Source organism: Acomys russatus, chromosome X (genome assembly GCF_903995435.1).
Source record: "Acomys russatus chromosome X, mAcoRus1.1, whole genome shotgun sequence".
Lineage (NCBI taxonomy): Eukaryota > Metazoa > Chordata > Mammalia > Rodentia > Muridae > Acomys > Acomys russatus.
Window position 1 is genome coordinate 119,199,987 of NC_067169.1, and position 26,745 is coordinate 119,226,731.

The 26,745-nt window shown below is 47.7% G+C and overlaps 1 protein-coding gene across 1 annotated transcript; it reads right to left on the reverse strand.

Moving 5' to 3' along the window:
* Nucleotides 1–17,166: 17,166 nt before the first annotated feature.
* LOC127185501 (melanoma-associated antigen 10-like) lies at nucleotides 17,167–18,081 on the reverse strand. Its single transcript, XM_051141937.1, has one exon. It carries the CDS (start codon nucleotides 18,079–18,081, stop codon nucleotides 17,167–17,169), a length of 915 nt encoding a protein of 304 aa, XP_050997894.1.
* Between the last annotated feature and the right edge of the window lie 8,664 nt (nucleotides 18,082–26,745).

Here is a 26,745-nt window from a genome sequence, read left to right on the forward strand (position 1 = left end):
CAGAGAGACTGTGTCTCAAAAAATGAGAAAATAAAAAAGTGAAAACGGCTGGCCACTGCATTTTTCTGCAGATTCTGAAGACTAGTCTATCCATTCCCAGGAGCTCATCCCCAAAACCCTTGCAGGAATTTAGAATGCTGTCTATCTGTGACTCTTCCAGGAATTTAACTACTGTTTTGAAAGCTACAAGGCCGTGTATGCAAACAGCATAGTATGGCAACAATTCTTAAGGCACCTCAGAAAATGGCTCTGAGTGGCCCCTCCCACCCAGTTCACCAATAATTGAAACCCAGCTTTAGTAACAGGCTTCCCCTGAAGGGCCTGAATTCAGAAACACCTGATTGACACTCCATTCCAGAGACCTGACAAAATGACTTCAACCACCGGGAACCAAGAGAAGATCTGTCCCCAGATAGAAGTTTGGCCTTTCCCCCAAGGACTGTGGCTATCTGAAGCTAAGAACAATGAGGTGGCACAGTTTTGCTATGTCCAGATGTCCACCCCGAAAGGCAGGAAGTGTCTTTCTTACTTAAAGGACCTCAGGATGAAAGGTAGGGCAGGGGAGTCTTTGGCCAGATTCATTCTGGTCGAAAGGGAAGACATAAAGAGGAACAGGTAGGATGAACGCACATCAGGTGTAGTTCAGGAAACCCTATTTTAGATAGGCATAACTAGATCATGTGCATGTCACACGAGATCGGTACCACACAGTGGTCAAAGGGTTACAGCCCCAGCTCACTTCCACTGAGACGGTTTAGGATCTCATGGAGGGGAGGAACTTGACCTGAGAAGGAGATATCTGTGAGGCATGTGAACTCTCCGTCTGGACACATCCAGGTGAGAAGTCCAGGGACTATTTAAGGAAACTCCAGGCCAGCACACAGGCAGAGATTCACAAAAGTCTTGCCAGGACTGCTATTACACAAACAGCCTTGGGCAGGGCTCTCAGTCTGAGCCCCCTGGACTCTTTCCTGGATGAAGTTGAGCAACTTGATCCAGCTCATCTGAGGAAAGGTCAGTGTGTCAAGATTCAAACTGAGAACTGACAGAGTTTCATTGTCCAAACACAAGATTCCAGGACCCTCCTTGCCCTCCCTGCAGCTAGACTGCGTCTTTGCCCCTCAGCTGCTCAGATATGCCTTATCATGCCTGGTTTTTCCTTTAGGCCTATTTCTTAACCTTTGTAACAGTGACCCTGAAATCCAATTTTGGTTCTTCTGGTCTCTCATTCCGCCCCCCCCCCCCCCCCGACAGGTCCCCTGATGGCCCAATCACGGGTCTTCCTGAAACTTATTCGCTGAGTTGGCCTGCTATAGGGCAAGGTATTCCTCTGACTTGGCCTGTTGTAGGGCCAGGTACTGTGCTCTCATGACCAGTATCCGGATGGCACCCACTTTTTGCTTGATATGAGGTGAGCACAAAGCACGACTGGGTTAAACAGAACTAAGAGCTTTTTTTCCTTGTGGCCATGTGTCCCTCCTGCCAGAGAGTTGCCCTTGACTCAGCATTTCAGCCTATAAAGTGAGACAATGGGGAAAGTCATTCTCTTATGTCACTTTTGTTCCTGGTGACATTAGGGGCGCTGTTATTGGGGCCTAGAAAGGCTGAAAAGCTAGTCAAAGGCTAGGTAATGGGGCACTTATCAAAAGCATCTGTTTAGCTGATCCAGTTGAAGAGACAGGGAGTAGTCACATCTGCGAGACTGGTTTACATCAACTTCCAGCAGGTCCAGCTCTCAGCAGCTCTGGATGGAGTCTGTTAGCCAGGTAAAAACCTGCTGAGACAAATACAGACTAGGGACAAAAGTTAAAGTTGTGTCTATAATACAGCTGGGGTAGGCTTACGCCTTGAGACCCAGTAAAAGCATGGACATTCTTTTCTCAGTCCAGAAGATTTGGTATACAGATTGGACAGACTTGTTTCTAGCATGATGAGAGGCACCCTCAAGTCTATATTCAGAATACCACCAAAAGGAAATTAAAATCTTGGGCTTGGGACTGAGTAGTAAGGAGTCAGTGCTCCAGCTGTTCAGAACTTTCGCTCCTGATCTCTCCAAGGCCTTTATCATAAAGTGGTGTTGGATTTTGTCACATGATTTTTAGCATCTAATGAAATGATCATGTTTTGTTTTTCCTTTCATTTGTTTATATGATGGATTACGTTGATGGATTTTTATATGTTGAACCCCCTCTGTATTCCCGGGATGGAGCCTGCTTGGTCATGGTAAATATTATCTTTGATGTGTTCGTCAATTCGGTTTGTGACTATTTTTTTTCATCAATGTTCATAAGGGAAATTGGCCTGAAATTCTTTTTCTTTGATGGGTCTTTGTGTCTTTTAGGTACCAGAATGACTATGGCCCCATAGAGTGAGTTTGGCAATGTTCCTTCTGTTTCCATTTTGTGCAATAGTTTGAAGAGTATTGGTATTAGCTCTTCTTTGAAAGTGTGGTAGAATTCTGAGCTAAAATCATCTGGCCATGAGGCTTTCACCACCTCTCCCCTGGTTGGGAGACATTCAATGACTGCTTCTTTTCCTTAGGGGTTATAGAGGTATTTAACTTGTTTTCCTGATCTTGATTTAGATTGGTAAATGGAATCTACCAAAAAGATTGTCCATTCATTTAGACTTTATAATTTTGTAGACTATGGTTTTTTGAAGTAAGACCTAATATTTTTTGTTTTTTTTCCTCCAGTGTGTGTTGTTATGTTCTGATTTTCCTTTCTGATTTTGTTGGTTTGCATATTTTCTCTCTGCCTTTTAGTTAGTTTGGCTCAGTGTATGTCTTTTGTCTATCTTGTTCACTTTTTTAAAGGACTGCCCCTTGATTCCGTTCATTCTTCCTCTTGTTCTGTTTCTAATTTGTTGACTTCACCTTTAGCTTGATTATGTGGAGCCATCTACTCCTCTTGGGTGTGTTAGCCTCTTTTGCTGTGAAAGCTTCCAGAGGAGCTGTTAAGTGGCTGGTATGGAATCTCAGTAGTTTCTGTATGAAGGCGCTTAGTGCTAAGAACTTTCCTCTTAGTACTATTTTCATTGTGTCCCATAAGCTTGGGTGTGTTGTGCCTTCATTTTCATTGAATTTTAGAAAGTCTTTAATTTCTTTTTCATTTCTTCCCAGGCCCAGTTTTCACTGAGTAGGGAGTTGGTCATTTTCCATGATTCTGTAGGGTTTTTCTTATTTCTGTTGTTGAGATCCATTTTAACCCATGGTGATCTGAGAAAGCACAATGGGTAAATTCAATTTTTTGTATAAGTTATGGTTTGCTTTGTTACCGACTATATATTGCCAGTTTTTGAGAAGGCTCTGTGTGGCACTAAGAAGAGAGACTATTCGTTTTCACTTGTGTGAAACATTCTGTAGATAACCATTGGGTCCATTGGATTCATTCCATCTGTTGGTTTCATTATTTGTCTATTTTGTTTCTGCCTCAGTGATCTGTCCATTGCTTAGAGTAGGACACTGAATTCTCCCACAATTGACATGTCTTCATTGTTGTGTGATTTTAGCTTTAATATCAACTTGTTCTGGTTTTGTTTTCATTTTTTGTTTTGTTTTTTGGTGTTTTTTTTTCTTTTAATAAATCTGGGTTCCCTTGTATATTGTTCAAAAATGTTCTGAATTGGAATGTCCTCTTCATAGACTTTTCCTTTGGTGAGAATGGTATATTCTTCCCCATGTCTTTTCACTAATATTGGTTGAAATTCTATTGCTTCATGCTGTACTAGTCTATTAAAGAGCTGGCTCTGGAGTTGGATTAGACACCCTGTCTCCCAACCCAAGCTTGCTTGTTTTATATTTGACTCCAACATACCTGTCCTGGGTCAGGAGACCATCTGACACTACGACAAAGGTAGAAAACAAACCTAAACAGCCCAAGGAAAGACACTATGTGAATTCAAAGGACTAAAATATAAGCTGTATTTTAGAATCTTAAACAAAAAAAAATTTTCTATTTAAAGATGTATTTATTATTTAGACATCATGTGTGCCCGCACGCCAGCAGAGGGCACCAGATCTCACTATAAATGGTTGTGAACCACATGGTTGGTTGCTGGAAATTGAACTCAGAGTCTCTGAGAAAGGACTTGTAGTCTTATTGAATATCGTTAAAAATCCCTAAAGAAAACTGAAAGAACCTGATGTTAGCATTTTCTGAGTTCCTGTTAATGTTGGGTTTTTATAGTTTTCTTTTTAATGCCATCTAGGATAAGGAAAATTATATTATTCTACAACTGAATGGCCTTCATGACAAATACTGAATAAGCTTTTCAGGGAATCTGCCTACATCTGCAGACACACACAAATGGGTTAAAATATAAAATAAAACCCTCAATCTAAAGTATCCTGTTTGTAAGGACCAAACAAACTCCCTTTTGAAAAAGAAACTCCATTTTGTAAAGGAAACTCCATTTTGTGTTAAACCTAGCCAAGGGCTGAACCCAGATTCCAGACTAAGCACAAACTAGCCTGAACAGAAGAAATATTCAGTGGAAACACAACCAGCTCACCTCAGGGAAAGTCCAAATATTCTCTCTGCTGGTCAAGCTGAGCAGCAGGTGGTCTGGCACATAGCAACAACCAATTAGGAGAGGCCAGGTCAAAGTTCCTAATGTCCAGACGACTGCCTCAGCCAATCTTTTCTATAGGCCAACTTGCCCTACACCTACTACCCAACTACGAAACTCTAAGTCTTGTAACTCTTTGCTTGCAGCTTTTCTGCCCAGGTGTCATCCAATCATATACTGTAGAACCCATTTATTTGTCTAAAACCTATCTTTAAAAAACTCTCTCAATTGAGACTCCAGGCCACTTCCCTGCACCTGCTGTGTCAGCACATTGGAGCTGTGTCCTGGGTTCAAACCTGCAATATAAAGACATCCTTGCCACTGCATTTGGACTCGGCTCTTGGGTGGTCTGCTCAGGAGTCTCTCAAAATTTGGACATAATATTGTTAATGACTCCAAATATGCCTACTTAAGATAACCAGAGCTGGACTCGTGAACACTTAATATTCCTTCCAAAAAGGAGATAGGTAAGACGATTGGCCCTTCCTGGGAATATCCAGTCCAAATGCAGCCCACCTAGGAAAGCACTCACAGCCCCACCCACAAGAGTTGCTACAGTACACACTAACAGGCTCCCTCTTCTCCACTGCACTCAGTAGTTTTGCCAACACTTTACACTTCACCCAGCCCTCAACGTGTCCATCAACTGGCAAGACAGGAGGCAGACCTGTCACTGCTCAAAGCTCCTACCTTGGCTTGCAAGCTCTGCCCACTATGCCTACATCATCAGCCTCAGCTGCACCTCAGCATCAAGCCCCGCCTACCACTACTACCTAAGTCATCACAGCCCCACTCACAACACCTCCAGCACAAGCTACCCCAGCAGAGACAGCTTCTGTCCCGGCCCCCCTCCCCACACATCTACAGCCCCTTAGCTCGGCACTCACCTTCTCCCTGAGAATATACAATACTTCACCACCTCCCTGCAGACAGGGTTCTCCACCCGTGGGTCATGACCCCCACACCAGCTATGTATGTTGTGATTCCAGTTGTAACAGTGGCAAAATTCCAGTTATGAAATAGCAACGAAACACATGAGGGGCTGTGTTAAAGAGTCACAGCATTAGGAAGGTTGAAACCCACTGCCCTTCCCTGACCTTTGCAACCACAGCCCCCACCCACTACTAGACCTCAGCAGGTCACAGTGCCCCCCTGCTACAGGTGTTCTCTGCCAAATGAAGTTCAAGTGAGGATTCAGCCTTCTGCCCCCTCCTCAGAAAGTGACCACTCACATCATGGCCTTGGCCTGGTGCTCTGCATTCCCTGCTCACTCATCTCACCACTCACACAGCCCAGCCCACAACAACTGCCACAGCAGAAACAGCCCTGGGCCCCCTTCTCCTTCAGCGGTTCTGCGCAACATTAAGTAGGGATCAAAAGTTATGCTGACACAATCCAGCACTCAGAGAAAGGCCAGACCTCAATCAAGCCCTGCATCAGCAAGAGAGCTCAGCCCACCACTCTTCAGTCAGCTCTCACGACCCAACACTAGTATACACCTACACAGCCCTGTCCTGCTCTTAGGGTGACCCTGCCTCCTCTCAGGTCAACATCCAGAGCCCAGCCATATTTTGTAAGTGATCACCTAGCTTCCCAGCCTGGCAGCCCCTTACCCCCACACTACAGGATTCATAGCCACGCCCCCAACACCTCACCACTTCCTGCTTCCCTAGTAATCAGGTGGGCCCCACAAATCCAGGTTGTCCCTCACACCCCTGCCTGAGTCTGTCTACCTCCCTGCTTCAGCTCTAAGCACTCCAGAACACCGCCCCTCCCCCACCCCTGCCCCTGAGAGTACCTGTCCCCAAGGGCACAAAGTTTCCTGCTCTAAGTCTTACTAGGTCCAGATCTACCCACCCTTCACCCTAGCATACAAGCCCCGCCCACCACTATTGACCTCAGCAGTCACAGCCCCACCCACAAGACCAGCACCTGTCCTCCTGCTGCAGGGCACCCTATCCTTACTTCCAAGGTTTCTCATAGACTCCTTCTCCACTCAGCCCTGGCCCATCCCCTCACACTCCTTTTTGACTTCTTTCTGGGCCTGCTGTTATGGACCCTTGCCAGCCATCTTTAGAGGTCCTCAGGATGAGCCTGATCCAATGGTTTCCCTAATGGTTAGAGCACCTGCTGCATGATCTCACAGACTGCCTGTTGCAGAAGACCAAGCCTTTATCCCAGCATTCAGGAGACAGAGGCAGGCTGAGAACTGTGAATTCCAGGCCAGCCTGGTCTACAGAGCAAGTCCAGGACAGCCAAGGCTACACAGAGAAACCCTGTCTCAGAAAAAAAAGAAAGAAAAAAAATAAAAGGATGAAAGAAAAAAGAAAAAGAAAAGAAAGTATGTGTCAGGGGCTGGGCAAAGGCACCTGAGTGGATGTTTGTAAACCTCCCTCAACAGTTTTACAGGAGCAGCTGTGGCAGGCCTGACCAATGGTACTCTGTGGTACTGTGCATCTCCTCACCGGGGGTGGGGGTCTCTCAGCCTGAACCTGGATACATGGCGAGGACACTGTGAGCTGGAGACATGTGCTGCCTGGTGACCACAAGGCTGAGCCTACCCAGGGACCCTAAGACTAAAAGCCTTGGAATCCACTCTAAGGGAAGGAAACAAGGAAACTCTGGAGCAGAGTTTGTGCCCTTTGCCCTCTTGTGGCTGTGGTCTCCCTCCTGGAGGGTCTCAAGCAGTGCTGGGCCTGCCCCTCCTCCTGCCACCCACTCTTCCTCCTTCCTCCTGAGTGTGGAGGCAGGCAGGTGGCAAGCTCTCTGCTGCTCCTCCTGGGCCCACTCCTTCTTGCCATTAGGCTGTGAGCTCAGTGAGGAGGCCCAGGACACATGCCCTGTGTGCCCTGAAACTCCACTGACATTGATGCTCTGCTGCTTCTCAACAACATGCCCGGCAGTGGGGTTTTGCTTAAGGACAGGCCATGCAAACCTGGGGTTTGGTGCTCCTGTGCCTGTCTGTGCAGTTTGAGAGTCTGGGGTCAGGGAGGGGAAGTGGCACTCACTGGATAGGATGGAGGCTTCTAGAGAAAGGCCCCACAAGGTGGTGCCAACAGGAATGGCCATGCCTGAGGGAACACAGAGGAGGGAGTGTCCCCTTGCCCTATTCAGGTGTCCACTGTGTGAGTGACATCAGCCTAGACAGTCAGTCCTCTGATTTCCTGCCTGCTGACTCACTCTGAGGTCACTGCCTCCAGTACCAACCCTAACTTCAGCTGAGAAGCACTTACAGAAGAGGCCATGCTGCCCCTTTTGGTCAACAAATCCTGGACTGTTAGGTCCAAAGACATCTAGTTCCCCTTCACCTTCTGTCAGGCAAAATGGGCAGATAACTGTTTCTGATGCCTATGAGCACAACAAGACTCATGCTGGCTTCCTGGCTACTTCAGTATAACAAATGTCTGTTTAAAAATCAGTGAGTTTCAAAAACACACAGGAAGGATTACTAAGCATGGTTGCTGGGATCTCATTGAATGACTTACTTTGTGATTATCAAATTTTACTTGGGTAAAGCAAACTTTATTTTCTTTATAGATAGGGTTTTTTCTTTCTTCTCTTCTTCTCTCTCTTCTTCTCTCTCTCTCTTCTCTTGTGTGTGTGTGTGTCTCCCTTTCTTTCTTCTATCTCTCTTTCTTTCTTCCTTCCTTTTTTCCCAAGATAAGGTTCCTGTGTGTAGCCTTGAATGTCCTAGACTCACATTTTATACCTGGCTGGCCTTGAACTCATGTAGCTCTGCCTGCTTCTGTCTCCCTTAGTTCTGAGATCACAGGCTTGCACCATCACACCTGGCCCTAAAATCTCTTTTTATTGTTACACAAAAAAGGTGTCACTGCCTTTAATGGCAGCATTCACTCAGGGAATGCCAAAGCAGGTGGAGCACTGTGAGGTCAAGGCCTGCCTGGTATACAGACTGAATTCCAGGACAACCAGGCCTAAAACAGAGAAACCCTGTCTTGAAATAAGAAAAGGTATTTTTTGAGAGTCAATTTCGACACACCCAAAGTTCCTATCTGATCTAGGGGCTATCTGGAAAGAGCCATCACCTCAGGCATATGAGACTTCCTGGGTTGCCAGACAGGTCAGAGCACTGGGTTTATGCAAAGGCTCTGAGAAACCTTCAAGACAATAACACAAGACTCTGAGATAATGATCACTGACCAAAGGCAGCTTCACAGCTTAGCTGCTGTCACTCCAGATTCAGGCTAGATACAATGGGTCTGCTAAACTTCTGCGGTGCACTAGCCCTTTTGTTCTGACCCCAATTCCTAGAAGGTAGGTCCTCAGGAGCCCTGACTCAGAGACACATGGCCAGAAATGTACAGCCTCGCCCCATCTAATTGTTATGATGTGACTAACTGCATTCTGGCTCCTCTTACCTGTCTAGAAGAGCGAGGAGGGCAGGTCTCACGAGGAACAGAAATAAGTATCTCATGCTGGTCCACCTTGGGGCTGCTAACCAGGGCAATGGGAGGTTCCTTCTCTCTGGGTCAAGGACCACAGGAAGCAGCATGCATCTAGGCAGATAATCAGTTTGCACAAGTGGCCTTGTCCTTAGGACATGTATGCAGGATGCAACAGAAGAAAATGCGTAAGTGTACCCAAGATACCATTGCACATAAAGCCTTGGGGAAACTGAACCCCTGCCTATTGGACTGATGTAGGATCCTCAGAGTGCAGTCTGTCTGTCAGGTCCCAGGTGCTCATTGAGACAGATCCAGGTTTCCTGTCAACCTGGTGACAGTCCTGACCATGGATCCCAGCAGGTGAATCCCAGTGCCCTGTTCTCATACAAGCAGTGGGCTTGGTGTAAGGCATGGATGGAATGGAATACAAACCTTTGTGGGTCTCTGTCGTTGGGTCCGCAGCTTCTCATCATCAGGCCGTGTTTGCTGTGCCCAGAATTCTCAGCATCGTACGACGTTGTGTGGAGCTAGAGGCTCAATCGGTACTCACCAGGCTGCAGTTGAGGCACCAGAACCAAGTTTCAGACCCCAAAGGCCATACTAGAAGCCCATACCTAGGAGAGAGGAGGAGGATATATTCCAAAATGGACTTCTCCTCACTTGGGGAGGACGGTGTGGCCACTGTGGGCTCAGAGGAGCTGGGGTGGAATGGTGCAGAGAAGGCAGCTAAGTAAAGGCCCTGTCAGCTCACTCTCACAGTGCAGACTCTAAAGGCAAGGCAACATTGAGCCACCATTGGCTTGCAGAACATGGCCATGAAATGGACAATTTTTTTGGTAGATTCCATTTCCAAATCTAAATCAAGATCAGGAAAACAAGTTAAATACCTCTGTAACCCTTAAGGAAAAGAAGCAGTCATTGAATGTCTCCCAACCTGGGGGGTGGGGGGTGTGGGAAATGCCTCATGGCCAGATGATTTTAGCTCAGAATTCTACCAGACTTTCAAAGAAGAGCTAATACCAATACTCTTCAAACTACTGCACAAAATGGAAACAGAAGGAACATTGCCAACCTCACTCTATGGGGCCACAGCCATTCTGGTCCCTAGAACACACAAAGACCCATCAAAGAAAAAGAATTTCAGGCCAATTTCCGGTATGAACATTGATGAAAAAAATACTCACAAACCGAATCCAAGAACACATCAAAGATATCATTCGCCATGACCAAGTAGGCTCCATCCTGGGAATGCAGAGAAGGTTCAACATATAAAAATCCATCAACGTAATCCATCATATAAACATATGTAAAGAAAAACAAAACATGATCATCTCATTAGATGCTAAAAACCATGTGACAAAATCTAACACCACTTCATGATAAAGGCCTTGGAGAGATCAGGGATAAAAGTTCTGATAAGCTGGAGTACTGATTACTTACTGATCAGTCCCAAGCCCAAGATTTTAATTTCCCTTTGGTGGTATTCTGAATATAGGCTTGAGGGTGCCTCTCATCATGCTAGAAACAAGTCTGTCCAATCTGTATACCAAGTCTTCTGGACTGAGAAAAGAATGTCCATGCTTTTACTGGGTCTCAAAGGCATAAGCCTACCCCAGCTGTCTTATAGACAGGCTACTCCCTGTCTCTTCAACTGGATCAGCTAAACAGATGCTTTTGATAAGTGCCCCATTACCTAGCCTTTGACTAGCTTTTCAGCCTTTCTAAGCCCCAATAACAGCGCCCCTAATGTCACCAGGAACAAAAGTGACATAAGAGAATGACTTTCCACATTGTCCCACTTTGTAGGCTGAAATGCTGAGTCAAGGGCAACTCTCTGGCAGGAGGGACACATGGCCACAAGGAAAAAAAGCTCTTAGTTCTGTTTAACCCAGTCGTGCTTTGTGCCCACCTCATATCAAGCAAAAAGTGGGTGCCATCCGGATACTGGTCATGAGAGCACAGTACCTGGCCCTACAACAGGCCAAGTCAGAGGAATACCTGGCCCTACAGCAGGCCAACTCAGCGAATAAGTTTCAGAGAGACCCGTGATTGGGCCTTCAAGGGAACTGTCAGAGGGGGGAGGGGGGGGATGAGAGACCAGAAGAACTAAAATTGGATTTCAGGGTCACCGGGACAAAGGTTAGGAAATAGGCCTAAAGGGGAGACCAGGCATGATAAGGCATATCTGACCAGCTGAGGTAGAAAGAAGTAGTCTGGCTGCAGGAGGGCAGGGAAGGTCCTGGAATCCTGCGCATGGACAATGAAATTGTCAGTTCTCAGTTTGAATCTTGACACACGTGACCTCTCCTCAGATGAGCTGGGTCAAGTTGCTCAACTTCATCCAGGAAAGAGAGAGCAGGGGGCTCAGACTGAGAGCCCTGCCCAAGGCTGTCTGTGTAATAGCAGTCCTGGGAAGGCTTTTGTGAGTCCCTGCCTGTGTGCTGGCCTGGAGTTTCCTTAAATAGTCCCTGGACTTCTCACCTGGATGTGTCCAGACTGGGAACGCACAAGCCTCACAAATGTCCCCAGCTCAGGTCAAGTTCCTCCCCTCCATGAGATCCTAAACCTTCTCATGGTGAGCTGGTGCTGTAACCAGTGGGGACCGATCTTGTGTGGCGTCCACATGACCTAGCAAAGCCTATGTAAAATAGCGTTTCCTGAAGTACACCTGATGTGCGTTCATCCTACCTCGTCTTCTTGACGTCTTCCCTTTCCACCAGAATGAGACTGGCCAAAGACTCCCCCGCCCCACCTTTCGTCCTGAGGTACTTTATGTAAGAAAGACACTTGCTGCCTTGCGGGGTGGACACAGGGACATAGCCGAACTGTGCCACCTCATTGTTCTTAGCTTCAGATAGCCACAGTCCTTGGGGGGAAGGTCCAAATTTTTAATCCCTTTTACCCTACAAAGATGGCCCCAACTGCTGATATGATTCAAATGCTAGGTACAAGTCATCTTCACCCACAGATACCTCACTCACCCTAACTCAAGATGCCTAAGAGAGGCCACCCACAGCAGCTTCCCCTTAGAGCTCGACAGGAAACAGAATATGGCTATAACAGTTTTTTTTTTTTAAAGTTATCTCTATTGCCTGCAGGCCCTGCTAGCAATCAACCAACACACAGACATGTGTTATATTTTAAAATAGCCTTAGTAAACCTGGGGCAGAGCAGATATCAATCCTCTAAACTCCCTCCCATGGTGGGGCAGGCATGGGATTCCTGCCTCCATCCCATGCCATCTGCTTCCAATAACTTCTATCAAGCTACCTCGCATCCATAACACCAAATTCCTCCTAATGATCTTCATCTGGGCCGAATTCTCCATCCACTCTGGCCATGTGCTTCTCCTCGATCTAACCCATGGCTGCCTTCTTCTCCTCTCCTCAGGTCTCTTTCCTTCCTCCTCTTGGCAATCCTGCCTTTTTCTTCCCAGGATTCCTCTCTCTCTCCTAGCCCCACCTATCTCCTCTGCCCTGCCCAGGTGGGATGGCTTTTTATTAAGCAAAAGGTGGGTCACAGAGACAGCAAGCAGTAATTAGCATCAAAATAATTCAGACCATCCCCCAACATAACAGGCTCTATGTGGTCCCTGACTTTTGGAGTTGGTTCTGTCCCCATGAATGGTTAATTTCTTGTTTTTAAATTTAATTTTATTAATTTATTCAGATTACAACTCAATTGCTATCCTGTCACTTGTATCCTCCCATTCCACCCTCCTGCTTTCACTCTATTCCCCTCCCCTAGGTCTGAGACCCAGCAAGACCTCCTCCCCCACTATATGGTCATAGGCTATCAAGTCTCATCTTGGTAGCCTGCTTATTCTTTCTTTGAGTGCCATCAGGCCTCCCCACTAAGGGGAGGTGGTCAAATATGGGGCACAAGAGTCTTACTGTGCTTGCTCACCTGGATGGATGGCTGATCATGGACACCTTCTCTGGTAACCTCACATGGCTCCCTCTACTGGCCTGGTATATATACCCATCCCTCACCAGGCAGGTTCATCCTCCTGGGGAGGAGACAAGGGTGAAGACAGAGCCCATCTGAGCACCCCTAGCATGTTTCTCGAGACTGGCAAGTGGAGCAGGGGGCCACTCTTGTCTTGGGGAATCTGAAGAATGTCCTATTGACTCCTCACAAGTCCCCTGCTGACCTCCATCAGTGACATCCATGCTTCAGGTCAAGATCAGCGATGATCCCCGCCTCAGTGGTCCCCCGAGCAGGAAGTCAGAGGTGGCATCTCTGGTCCACAGTCTTCCCCCACCACCCGGCCCAGCTGAGAGGAGGGAGAGCTTATTCATGTCAGAAGTCTCCTTGCTCCTCCTTACTTCTACATATCTTAGGCCTTTCTCCCTGGGACAAGTCCGGCTCTTCTGTCACCTCAAGTATTGCAAGCAGAAGTGAAGATGCCCATGGTAACAACACCAAGGACCCCCGGGACTGAGGGAGTGTGGAAGCCCTCCTGTGCTGTGTAGACCAAGAGCATGGGCCCTGCTCAGTGGCAGGCTGCACTATGGCTATCTAGAGCCTCTATCTAGAAAGTGATTCTCAGGTCCAACCTGTGCTGTCAGTTGGCCGTGATAGCCTGGCCATCCCACCACCCCTGCCCTGGTGCACCCGCAAGGGTGGACGAGGATCTCATTCCTGTAAGTCAGTACTGAAGCATCTTTCTAAGCATTCACAACCACAAATCATCACATATAACCTCCCAGCATGCCCTCACCCTGAGGTCCCAGAAGGCAGATGAGGAAGCTTGGTGAGGGGATCACTCATACAAGTCAGCCTTAGTTTCCTTCACCACTGTTAAACCTATACACAGTAGCTTGATTATCCCAGTCTGTTGGGCTGTCTGCCTGTCTGCCTGTCTGCCTGCAATGCCTGTCTGTCTGTGGTACAGTTTCAGGTAAGGACTCAGAGCTCAGAACTTGACTGATAGACACTTGGTCCCCTCCTCTTTCTGAAGTCCCCAAATGGCATCATGCACTGAATGCTTGGAGAGGGAGTGGGATCGGCCTGCTCTTCCAAGTACACATCGGTGGAAATACCATTTGGGTGCCTTCTAGATGGGGTGGGGCTTCTGCAGTCCTCTCTCAGGTCTTACATACATACTGAATGCAAAGCCACTGTCAGGGATATCTGGACCTCTAAAAATAGCTCCTGTGTGTTTGTCTACAGTGCCCTACTGGGCAAAGGGCTGACTCCAGCAACTGGGAACCTGTTTGGCACAGTGCTCCCTCACCACAAGGGTACAGCTGTGGGGCCCTCTCTCTGCACTGTGTCTTCTGCCATCCACTCTCAGGTCTGACTCTCACCCTGGGGATGATGGGATCCTCTTTCAGGGAAACCAGACCATGTGACCCAGATGATCTGAAGTGCTTGTTTCTGGACCAGAGCCATCACAGTCTGCTCTCAGGCTGCTGTGCTAAATCCCCAAGGAGGAGCCTTGGGCACAGCCCTCCTGGCTAGCATGCTAACCACAGCATGAAGCAGCACTATTTGTGTCCCACCTATCCTGAGAGAGGCCCCTTCAGTCCACCCTAAGCTCTCGCCCATATGCTTCAAAAGTGAATCGAGGCTTTCTCCTTCCAGGAATCTCACAAAATGGCTCTGAGACACCCCAAGCCCCAAGGTCCCTGATGCAGATGGGGATGCAGAAGCTTGGGGAGCTGCCCTTTCTTCCTCTAAGTCACATGAGATTTGTTGCCAGACCCACAGCAGGATACACTGCCCTTGACTGTCAGTGCCCATGGACATGTGTTGCAGCTTCTGAGACCCAGTCTGAACTTCAGTCTTGACTAAGTCCCGGGGCCCCTTTCTTTCTGGGAACCTCTCAAATGCCTTCTATCCACAGAGGCCCCAGAGTGTGAAGGGAGTGGGCTCACTGCCCCACGTTGGTACCTGCTGGGTGCAGCTCACCAGACCATCTGACCCAGATTATCTGAAGTTGTTGTAACCAGACCGGAGCTCCCACAGTGCCCTCTCAGGACCTGTGCCTACCCTACACGCTACTCACTCATCTTTTCCTCTGGGAGTGCCTAAAAATGGTGTCTCTGCTGGGTTCCCCAGAACGGCAGGAAAGGGAGTTCATCCATACAAGTGTGGGGCAGCTGGAGCTAGGCTGACCACAGGGGCGAAGCTGTGCGACTTCCAGACCCCTGGTCCTCAAAGAGAGACATTTAGGGTTCTTGCAAAGCGCCTACCTGAATTCACAAAACTCAGACTGGCTTTCTCCATTTGAGAAACCTCACAAAATGGTTTGAAGAGGGGACATTCCCAATGCTAGGATGCCTGACAGTTCCTCATCTGGGAAGTGGGGTCCTGACTGTGAACCTCCAGGTGCAGTTCCTTGAGGGGAGAGAACCACAGAGAAAAAAGGGGCAGGGGACAGCCAAGTAGCCACGGTGAAATTTCCTGAACAAACTTTACTAAATCCTCCTGCTTGTTGGACACATGTTAAGATCTCTGCCATCACTGCACTAGAGAACTGAGCTACAATGCTATCTTATGGTTGTGGGGACAGATCACAGGAAAACAGTGGTAACCGCTCATGCCTGAGGATCTGTCTGATCACCTCCCTGGAACCTGCATAAACAGTGGGATGCAGCAGCTAGCACCTGATGCAGGAATCCTAGCCCTCCTTTGGCAAGATGGCAGGAGAGGCAGGAGAATGGGCCAGAATCTCCCAGGCAGCCAGCTTGGACTGCATACTGCAGCAGCAGCAGCAGAAGCCAGTGAGGTACCAACAACACAAGGTGGAAGGAAGAGCCAACTTGAGATATATCCTCTGGCTCCCCACCAGCACTGAGGCATGCATGAGTCCACCCTCACACTCTCCTATACAGAGACACAAATGTTTTTTTAAAAAAAACAAATTGGCCCGGTGCTAGAGCTTTGCTGAGCACTTCCTGATATTGCAGGAGGAAGGTTCAGTTTCCATCACTGACATGCAGACTCACAAGCATGTGTAACTCTGTTTCCATGAAGTGTGGCACCCTCTTCTGTCCTCTGGGGATACCAGGGACACGTGCAGAACACTTCACATGTAGGCAACACACTAATACACCCTTAGTAGTCATCTCTGTCTCTCCTGACAGGAGAAGTGGAAGAGGCCCTGTCTAGGAGTTCTAGGCCTCACCTTCCCATGATTCTACCCTGTGTGAGAGGAGGAACACATGCAGAGGGTAAAGCTTGCCCTACACGTGCTGTGTCCTCTGTAACTCTAACACCAGGGCAGGCTTCCTGTCTGCACACTTTTCCTTTTCTTTTTGGGGGTGATGGGGATACACCCTTTCTGACTGTATGTGTTATCCTAGTGTTCAGTCCCCAATGAGACCCCAGCCCGAGTCCTCCATGCCAAGTCCAGCAGCACAGCAGCTTGGAGCAGTTTTCCCTTTTCTCAGCCCTAAGACATTCACAGCGCTCCAGGCCCTGTTCCTGGTGAATAATTACTCCACCGACTTGGGGCCACTAGCCGAAGGTGACCCCTCGGCAACATTGCTGTCCTTGTGCTGTGAAGGGAATTCTCACCTGTCCTCCTGACAGGGTAGGGGCACTTGAGCGACACCATTTCCTAGAAGAGGGTGGACCAGCCTTAAGGCTGCCTGCTAACCCAGCACCTCTCACAGAGCAGCTGGTGCTCAGCGAGAGCATGCAGAAGAAATTGCTTTCACCTTCCCTTCACCTTCACTGCAGTTAACCAGAACAGGAGACTAAAACTGAGGAAGCAATCGAGATCATTTTATTCTGTTTGTCAGGAAAAGGCCAAGGCCTTCCCCACTGCCTGGGAACGTCCACTTAGAATGCCATGGGAGCTTGAGAAATAGTACAACTTAGATGGAAGTCATTCTCGTTGGATTACACAATGATACCCTTCTCCTGAAGTGGATGAACAGCAGCATGGGCATTGCTAAATCCATTTGCACACTTAAGACATCCCAGGTCCATGAGCCTTGTAGTAAAGGTCGCAACATTCTATAGCAACTAGACAACCTCAAGCCACCCAGACAGGACAGAGTAGAGGGAAGAACAGGAGAGAGTGGTTCCCACAGCTCCTCCCACCATGTGTCACATGATGGCGTGGTACTTAGATGACTGACTCTGCCTGTCCTGGGGTTGGATGGGAACTGCCTGTGAGGGAAGTAGAACTTGTGCAGGGCAGAGCCAGAAGGGCCATCTGCCCGGCCCTCCTGGCCTAGACTCTGTCTATCTCCTTTCTCAGAACCTCTGCATATCTAAAGGGGTAGGCTCTGGCACCTTGCTTAACTATGTTGGCAAAAGACTTCAATAATTTCATTTTGGTGGTTTCGGCGCAGGCCCTAGGGCCCCACAGGAACTCATAGGAAGGAGGATCGCTGTCAGGCACCTGCCTGTATTCCAGGTACCCTTCCTGCACAAAATGCTCCGTGATGAGACGTCTGGGCTCCCCGTACATGAAATGCTCACTGCCTGCATACAGCCCCATGTTGTTCAGTACGCGCCACAAGGCCTGCTCACTAGCGCAGTTGTCCTCTATGAAGATGATGCACAGCACGATTAGTAGCAGGCCTGTCTTGGGTACGCCTGCAAAACCATGCTGAGTCCCATGGTAGGTGATCCCAAGGGCAAGGGCAACAGAGTAGATGTGGTCAGGGGCGTTTCTTTCCACTATCTCCAGGCCAAAGAGCAGCCTCAAACAATCAGAGGCCTTAGAAAAGATGACCGGGTAGTATTCCTCATAACAGCGGAGGACTGTGTACAGAATCTGAGCCTTAGATGTCAGCTGCTTCCTAGTGTACTTGAGGAGAAGGAAGCGAACCACATCAATCATCTTTCTGTTGAGGACACCTTGTGAGGGAGAGTGTGGGTCAGCCAGTTCTGTAGCTTGGCTGCCAAAAGACTCAAAAGATGATGCCCTACTGGCATAGTCAGGAGAGGAGGCTCTCTGAGGCCACTCGGGAGAGGCCAGCGTATCACCCACAGATGGATGCCCTGAGTGGGTGGCGGTGGCCTCCACCTTGCCTGCCTCAGCTCCTGGGATGTGGGCACGCTCCAGGCCCCTTGCCCTGCTTTGGGACTGAGTGCTGCTCTCTGGGAGGTTGCCTGTGTGTCTGCTGTCAGTTGGATCCATGCTGATTTCCTTGGGAACACAGGAATGGACTTGTTGCAGCTCAGAGGGATGAAGACTCACAGGCCTGCGGAAGGGGGCTGGGGGGAGAAAGGGTGAGTTGGATCTGACACCTGTAGCTTGGGCAGTTCTCAAAACCTGTTGCAGGGATTTTGCCTGCGGGGTGCCCTATGCCCCAAGGACCCTCCCTGGTCCTGCATGTGCCTCTGAGTGCCAGGATTCTCACTGTGGCACACTCCCACACCTGGCTATACTGTACCCTGACATGATGGCTTAGCCTGGGGCACGGACCATCATGCCCTGTGTAGGAATCTGCAGTGATGGCCACCTGTCCTGGCCTCCTCTGTGCTCTTTTAGGGGTTTCCAAAGTCCACCTGAAATGCATCTTATCTCCCCTTCTAGGAACCCCCGTTTTCCACGACAGGAGTGGCAGCTCCCCCTCAGGGTTCCCTAGGCATCAGCACAGAGCCATGCATGCTTTATGCAGTCCTCTCTCTGGGGGACGGGGCCTTTTCACATGTTCAATAATGACCAGGACAGCTTACCTGGTTGCCAATACCCACCTCCTCTGTCAAACACGCCTGGCTCCCTCTGGCCTCCAATGGTAGCCCATGCTCCAAAGGCTCATCTTCCTGAGAGAGGAGACAAAAGTCAAGATGAATCAGCTCTGGAAATGTCTTGCAAGGGCCGACTCAAGAGCCAAAAAGCCATGCCCCTGCATTGTCCTGCAGACTCTGAAGTCTTCCCTCCCTTTCCTATCCCACAATGCCCTTCAGGACTCTCAGCTCCAGCTTCCAGGTTCCAAGCCACCTCTGAGCCCCACCTCAGCTCCTCAAGCACAAATCAGAGGTGGCATCTTTGGTCTAGAGTGAACCACGTCCTAGATCTGTGTTGCAGCAGGGCAGCCTTTGCATGTCTTCTGTCAGAGGTCCAATTCTGCCTCCTCGCTGTCCCTTCTTCCTTACTTGTGTCAATCTGAGGCCTTATCCCTAGGGTAAATCTGCCTCCTCCTCCTCCTCCTCAATCCGCAGTCTGAAGCAAAGGCACAGTGGGTCAGTGTAGCCTCCTCAAGGCCTCTCAGGACTGGAGAGTGTGCAGAGGCCCACCTGTGCCCTGAATGGTGTGGATGACAGATTATGTTTTTTTTTTTTTTTTTTTTTTTTACCTTTTCCTCACTAGGTCCCAGGCTGCGTTAATTGGGGGCCCACCAGGTGAAAACTGTCTCTTCAGCTCAGCTGGTGCTGTCACCTTGCCTCTGAGAGCCTTCCTTGCCCTCCAGGAAATTCTTTTGCGTGGGAAATGGCAGAGAAGGGGATCTTCGCTGTCAGCTGGCCCTCAGGCAACCTCTAAGCAGCAGGAACCTAAAAACACAGCTCTCATACTCTCGAGTCCTAAGACACAGACATGGAAGGCAGAGCAGGGAAAATACCTCAAGTCAGCCTAGGCTGGTTTCCTAGAGCCTCAAAAGAATACAATGTAGCTTCAATTTCCCTGTCTCCCTGTCTGTCTGGGGTCTGTCTTGGTGCCCTGCCTGCTTCTGAAACCCAAAATTGGCCCCATGCCTGAGAACCAGGTGAGAGTGTGGGATGAACCTCATCTCCGAGTCCAGAGGTTCCTGTGAGGTGGAGTGCGGCTTCTGCTGTCCTCTTGGGTCCCCCACACACAGTGAGCGCTAAGACACTGTAGAGAGTAACCCTCCTCCAAAAATCATCCCTTTAGCTTTGTGTCCACAGGGAGTGGCTGGGTTAAAGGCTGATTCTGGCTAATGGGACCCTGTTTGTTGCAGTGATCACACAGGGGAAGAGCTGAAACATTGTGGGCCCCTCTCTCTGGTGCTTGGCCTCCCAGCCCCCTACCCGCACTCTCAGGCCGCCTTTGGGACCTCTGAGATTGGCCCCAGGCAAGGCTTTCATGCCAACTCTCACGAGGTCCTTGGAGACACACTAACCAGTGTCAACACTGCGTTCTCTTAAAAGGTCTCTATCCTGAAAAGGGCCTTTGCCAGCCATAAATTGCTCACCTTGACTCGGAAAGGGCGGCATCACAGTCTGCCTGTTGGGCGTGGCACAAAATGGCTCCCGCTTCAAGTCCCCGGATGCTGGAATGCTTGCATCACAAAATGGTTCTGAGCTCATATCTGGAAGTCCCTGGATGCTGAAACAAACCACCTGCCTATTTCCCTCACCCTCTCCCTGTTGGGCATGGAACAAAATGACTTCCCCTTCAAGTCCCAGGATGCTGGAATACTTGTGTCACAAAATGGCTCTGAGGCCCAACACAAATCCCTGGAACGCTGGAAAAACCACCTGGCTCCTTCCCTTCAGGAATCTCGTAAAATCGCTCCTGATGCCCCAGGTCCTGTATCCAGATATCTCCATGGATGTAGATGGGGATGCAGAGGTTTGAGGGGGCTTATGACCACAGTCACTGTAAGTTTGCTTTAGGACCCAGAACAAGATGCACACTTGCTTGACCCTTTAGGCCTGTGCGCTTGGCCTCTGAAGCCCTCCCTGACTTGCACAATGACCAAGAAAGTCACATGTCCTCTCCTCTCTGGAAAACTCTGAAGTAGACCCCATGGGCTGGTTTCTACCAGGAAGGACTAGAGGGAAGGGAAGGGGCTCGTTCTCACAAGTAGTCTCTCTCTGGGGCAGCACACACCACAGCCACTGAACTATACTGCTGGGGTCACCCTAAGCGCAGCCAACCTTCCACAGCCCCCTCTAGGGACCTAGTTTTATCCTGCCATTTAAGCAGTCCCCTTTCCCGTGGGGAATGCCTCAATGTGGCGCCTTTGCAAAGGCCCTAGTCAAGGAGCATATGGGGCCTGTTTGTCCATGTGGTTCCTGTTTATCATTGCGGGCCCCACTTGGTTCTTGGCTGACCACGGGTACTGAGTGGGGCCCACGTAGGAATCCCATCCTCGGACTTGTGATCAGATCGCACCAGGACCTCTGTACTCCTGTGAGCCCTGGGAGACCTTAAGGCAGAATAGCCAGACTCACTGCAATTTTGAATCATCCTGTAGTGTGAGTGCTTCAGGGAGTCCTAGGTATTTCCCTGCTGAGTAAGACCAGGGGTCTGCCGAGGCCCTCAAGGAGAATCCAGGAGACCCCTGATAGAAGACACTTGGAAGCTGTTTCTGCTGTCAGTACTGGTCCTGGAGAAGTCTGTGGACCAAAGCTGTCACCTTGGACTTCCTGTTCAAGGGAACAGGTGGGGATCAGAGGTGGCCCCTGCCTGAAAGATTTGTCTAGGATTCAGCCAGTGCCTGTGAGGAGTTAATACAAAACTCTTCAGAATCCCCATGGTCCCCTGCTCCCTCTGCCAGCTTTGAGATACAGAGATACAGCCCAGGTGTGTGCAGGTGTGCTCTATCCTTACTCTTGTCTCTTCTCTCAGGAAGGTGAGTCATGGTAGGAGTTGCTATCCACAGAACACTGGGCGTTGTGTTACTGTTACCCAGAGGAGGTGTCCAGTGTCTGCTAGCAATCCAGGTGGCCTAGCACGGGAAGAAGAGAATGTGTGGAGGGGCCTAACATCGCCTCACACAAGGGACCACACAAAGCCCTCGTGCCCTCGCTCTAATGCCGGGGAAGCCCTGGAAAGGTGGTTACTGTGGCTGGCTTATTTTTCTGCCTCAGGACAGTGGATAGGTGGTCTCATGGATGTGACAGCCTTGAGTTCAGGGCCAGGCTGGTCTACGAAGCAAGTTCCAGAACAGCCAAGGCTACACAGAAAAACCCTGTCTCAAAAAACCAAATCGTCCTCCTCCACCTCCTCCTCCTCCTCCTCTTTCTCCAAGAAAATCATAGACATATATAGAAAAAGTGTGTGTGTGTGTGTATCAAAAATTTATAGCTTTCATTTAAATCAATCATCAGTTGTTTGAGTCTCTAGTTTTTGTTTCTTTGTTTAAGACGGTGTTTCTCTCTGTGTAGCCCTGGCTCTCAGGGACACGCTTTGTAGACCAGGCTGGCCTCAAACTCACAGAGATACTCCTGCCTCTGCCTCCTGAGTGCTCTCATTACCTGGCACCTAATTATCAGTTTTAAAGTTAGGCTGTATATCTGATTATTTTTTCTATGGCATTAAGAAATCCTTTCTCTGGGACTGAAGGGGTGTGTCATTGGTTAAGCACTTCTTCCAGAGGACTGAGATACAATTCTCAGCATCCACATGGTGGCTCGCAACTGTTTGTAAATCCAGTTGAAGGGGATATTACTTGTTCTGGCCTCTTTAGATACTACACACATGGAATACACAGATATACATGCAGACAAAACACCCATACACATAAAATAAAAATGGAAAAGTCTCTAAAAAGCCTTGTGCTCCGTACTTGGAATTTTTTTTTTTTAAAAGAACTGCTAGTGCTCTTAACTGCTGAGCCATCTCCCAAGCACTCAAATACTGTGTGCTTAAAGGTACAGCCTTCAATACGAATAATTGACTTCATGTCTCAAAGACTAAAGCCTTAAGTGATTTTTGATGAGAGTTTAGGGCTTTAAAATTACTTTTTGTTAGTTTAAGTTAGATTTGATAAGAACTTTGAAAAAACTGTTTTTTTTGAAGAGATCACTGCTATATAAACCATAGCCTTTTGTTTTAATGTTACAAATATAAAGTAGACTCTGTGTTAAAATGTAAGCTGAAAGCTATTATTATTAAAGACTTAATGACATAGCCCGTTTTATTACACACAGGGAGTTTACCTTGATTCTGAACCTTATGATTTTTTGAGATGATATTTCCTGTACTTTTGTAAATGGAAAGGAAATTTAACATAAGGATATTTGACAAACATATATGCTCATCATTTCAAGTGTGTCATGGAACTAATTATTTTTACATTTAACATTTGAATATTAGTATTGTTGAAAATAATCCATTGTATTTAATCTCATAGGATATTTTAATGAAGGCTAAGCATTCTTGTTATTAAAAATAAAATAGAGGTTTAATCTGAATAAATTAATTAAATAAAAAATAAAATAAAATAAAATCAAGTTATCGTAGAAGGAAATTTTTTTTGAAAATCTGTGTATCCAATGTTAAATCTTGTGGATTAATGAAACTTTTGTCCTATGACTCTAAAAATACTTTAAAAAATATCCATAAGTAGAATTTAAAGGTTTTACAAAACATTTAGTAGAAGCTTTAATACCATTTTAATAGGTTTAAAGAAATTTCAGAATATCTTGGTTTGTAACTACTTGTTAGGCCTATATATGTGCATGAATATATTTTATACACAGGTATACATAATATATAAAATGTTTGAAAACACTTGCATTTACCTTTACACATATTTTAAGCCGGACATGCATGGGTAAAAAACAATCTCAAGACATAACAAAATGAATTTAAAATTTTCGAAGTTGGCCACAGTGTTTTTTTTTGGGGGGTGGGGTGGGGCGGAGGCGGATTCTAGGGACAGGGTGAGTTTGATCCCTGCTGTCTTAAAATAGAATGATGATGTCACTGTTACAGAATTCGTAGAACTGTTGCATCTGGAAGGAGCTAGGAGGGATGGCACCTAAGCTTTGAAGTGGCCTTCTGTCAGTTTTTGCTGTCTGAGGGCTTATGCAGCTATTCCTTTTTAGATCTCTCAGAGCCTCTGCATAATTTAGTCTCAAGATATGCCTGAAATCTCCCATGGCTGAGGGTCGCTTAGATGGTGGGTCTTCCAAGATAGCCCCTAGGTCACCTAAGAGGCTTTGAAATGCAGAAACTGGCTTGCTAAAGATACCCTTTGTGTCACAGTAAAAAAGAGCTGGGAAGTAGTCAGGGTCCCAGGCCAATCCCCTTGCTGCTGAGAAGCCTGCCTTCAGCCCCCCCCCCCCCCCAGTGGCTCCCCTTTCTTTTCTGGTTTATGTCTGGTGTCACCCAGAACACCTCCAATACATCCTACAAACAATTAAACTAATAACAATTATGAACAAACATGGAAATTCCTTGAAAAAGCTGAAATACGTTGAGTTCAAAGCCACTAAGTGGAGACACTAGTACAGGGCCTGTGGAGTGGAAAGGGGCATCTGTTTTGCCTACTCTGAGCCCTCCAAGAGACCAGGCCAGTTAAACTGTCTTTTCTTCCTATCTTCCAGCTCCCAAGTGTGCTTGGGCTCCCGGGAGGGTAGGCTCAGAGGAACCAGAAACTTGGTTTATTGTCTCAAGTTACTCTGGGCTTAACCTTTTCCAGGCTGGGACTTCAATCATTTGCCCATGTTGTTTCCCTCCCGATACTAAGTCTATCTTCCTGAAACAAAAGTGCTCAGCCGTTGGGCTGTTAGGCTCAGAGAAGATGGCTGTATACATGGGCTCCTGGGCACCCTCTAGGCCCTTTGTCACTGCACTGATTTTCCATTCAGGTTAAGTAAGCAGGTATTCTCTTTTTGGAAGAAATGCTTAGCTGAATGCCTTGTTACCTGGGGAAAGTGTCTCCATACTCGCAAGAATAAGACTGTCTATAGTAAATAGCGAGAAGTGAAGCTGAGAGCAGTTATGGCACAATAAAGCAGACATAAATAAATCACAGTGAAGGAAAAGTAGGCAGCAAAGCCACCCAGGCATTGCCTGGCTGACTCAGCATGGGAAGATGGCAGGTGTTAGGGCCCTCCCTGTGAGTGACAGAGTCTCCAGCCTCAGTGTCAGGTTTCTCAGCAGGAGACAGGCAACTGAACCTGCCCATCTTAGCAGCACATTTCTAGGAAGGAAAAATGAAAGACTGGATGCGAGTAAGTGGATGCTGCCATTGCAGGAAAGTCTAGGTGTGTGGGGCCTAGGCCAGTCCTGTGGATGGGCACTGCTTATTAGTCAGTCGGCCTGTGGTCCGTTGTGTCTTATATGTTAATCTGGCTGTGTCTGTCTCCACACGCCTACACTCCTGCCACAGTGGTACTCTGACATACTTCGGAGCTGCGGTTTTCATGGTCCCCTTCCTCTCCCACCAAAAAGGACCCATGTGTCTAATAAGAGCAGTAAGCCGGATTCATACATCAGCGCTGTAAGTTGGATATAGAGCGTCCTCCAAGTTTCCTGTGTTAAGGGCTTGGCCTATAGGGTGGGACTATTAGGAGGTGGGATACGGTGGGAGGCCTTGTGGAATGGCTAGGACAGAGACTGTGGGTTCGCAGCCCACCATATGCTTTGTTGTGCTTCTTGGCTTGCATATCAGCAGCTTTCTCTCCATGCATCCATGTGAGGACGTGGTCCCCTCAGCAGAGACTGCTAGAGATGCGACAACCAGCTTTGGACCTCCAGAGCCCAGAGCCAAACCAAAGTTTTCCTTTTAAATATAAGCTCAGGTACTTCATCCCAGTATTATGAAGCTGCCTGACACCAATAGTAAATGTCACAGTAGCATAGAACTCATAGTTTTAAGAATTTGCCTAAGAAAAATGAAATTATCCTGTTAAGTGAAGGACAAAGGCTGTCTGAGTGAAAAAACCTACAAGACATATTCAGAGACACTCCTGTGGCCCCAACCTCATTTCTTTAAGCTCCGAGTGCAGAGAATGTGGAAGAAACAGAGTCCTGAATGAAGGCTTTGGAAACACACTTAAAATCATCATAACAATGGCTGTCTTGAGTTAGCTTTAATTGTGGACTTGACAGAGCCTAAGGTTACCAGAGAGGGAAGCCTTTGATCATGAATTGTCTAGATCAGATTGGCCAGTAGCCATGAGGATGGGAGATTGTCTGATGATTAATCCATAGGAAGGCCCAGCCCTATGTGGGTGGGTCTATCCATTTAAAGGTGTTTCTGGGCTGGACAAGAAAAGCTAGCCAAGCAAGAGCCTGCACACGAGCTAGCTTCTCCATGGTTTCAAAGTTACTGCCCTGTTTTTCCTTCTCGAGGGTGTTTTATGGTTGGTAAATGCAAGGTATGAAGTTTGGAGGGTCTAAAGAATGTTCTTAGGTATCCAAGATAGGTAAAAATGCTTTAGATTTCTTCCTTTTGCTGTTTTATTGTTATATTCACTAACTGTTCAGAGTTTTGGCATTCATCAGCGGAGCTCTGTCAGAAAGAGCTGTACAGCTTCTGTCTTTCCTATGATCACTCAAAGACTTTAACTCAAAGTCTTTTCCTAAGCCTCTGATATACTATAATACAAAATGTTATGTCTGCTGCCTTTTTCTGCAATGTGTATTTCACTGCAGATTGCAAACAATGATGATGCTAACATGTCTAAAACTTATCTCATTTTGTAAACTTAAAAGGATTCTTGGAAGCTACAGGGAATCCACCTCTCAGGTCAAATGGAACCCATATAAGTACTACCAATCAACAGTCTAAATTTCACCCTATCGCCTATTTCAATGGGTGTGGTGTCCCCCGCTTCCCTGGTTTTGGGACGCCCTCCCTAACTACCCAATTGTTGTCTTTCTGCACCCAACACCAGATGATTGGTGAGTTCCCCCTTCCTAGTTGGCTTAAACACTTCCCTTTGTCTGAGAGACTGCTGGTACCTGTCTCATTCACAGGGGAGCAGAGGTGGCCCAACCATAGTCCTTACAACGGCCACCTGTCCTTCTCACTGACCTTTAGTTATGACTTTTCCTTTTGGGTAAGCTTCCTCTCTGGCACAGTTTTGTTTTGTTTTTTAGCTGCTAAAACCCTAGCACTAGGTGAACTATGCTTTCTTGCTAAGCTCATTCCTATTC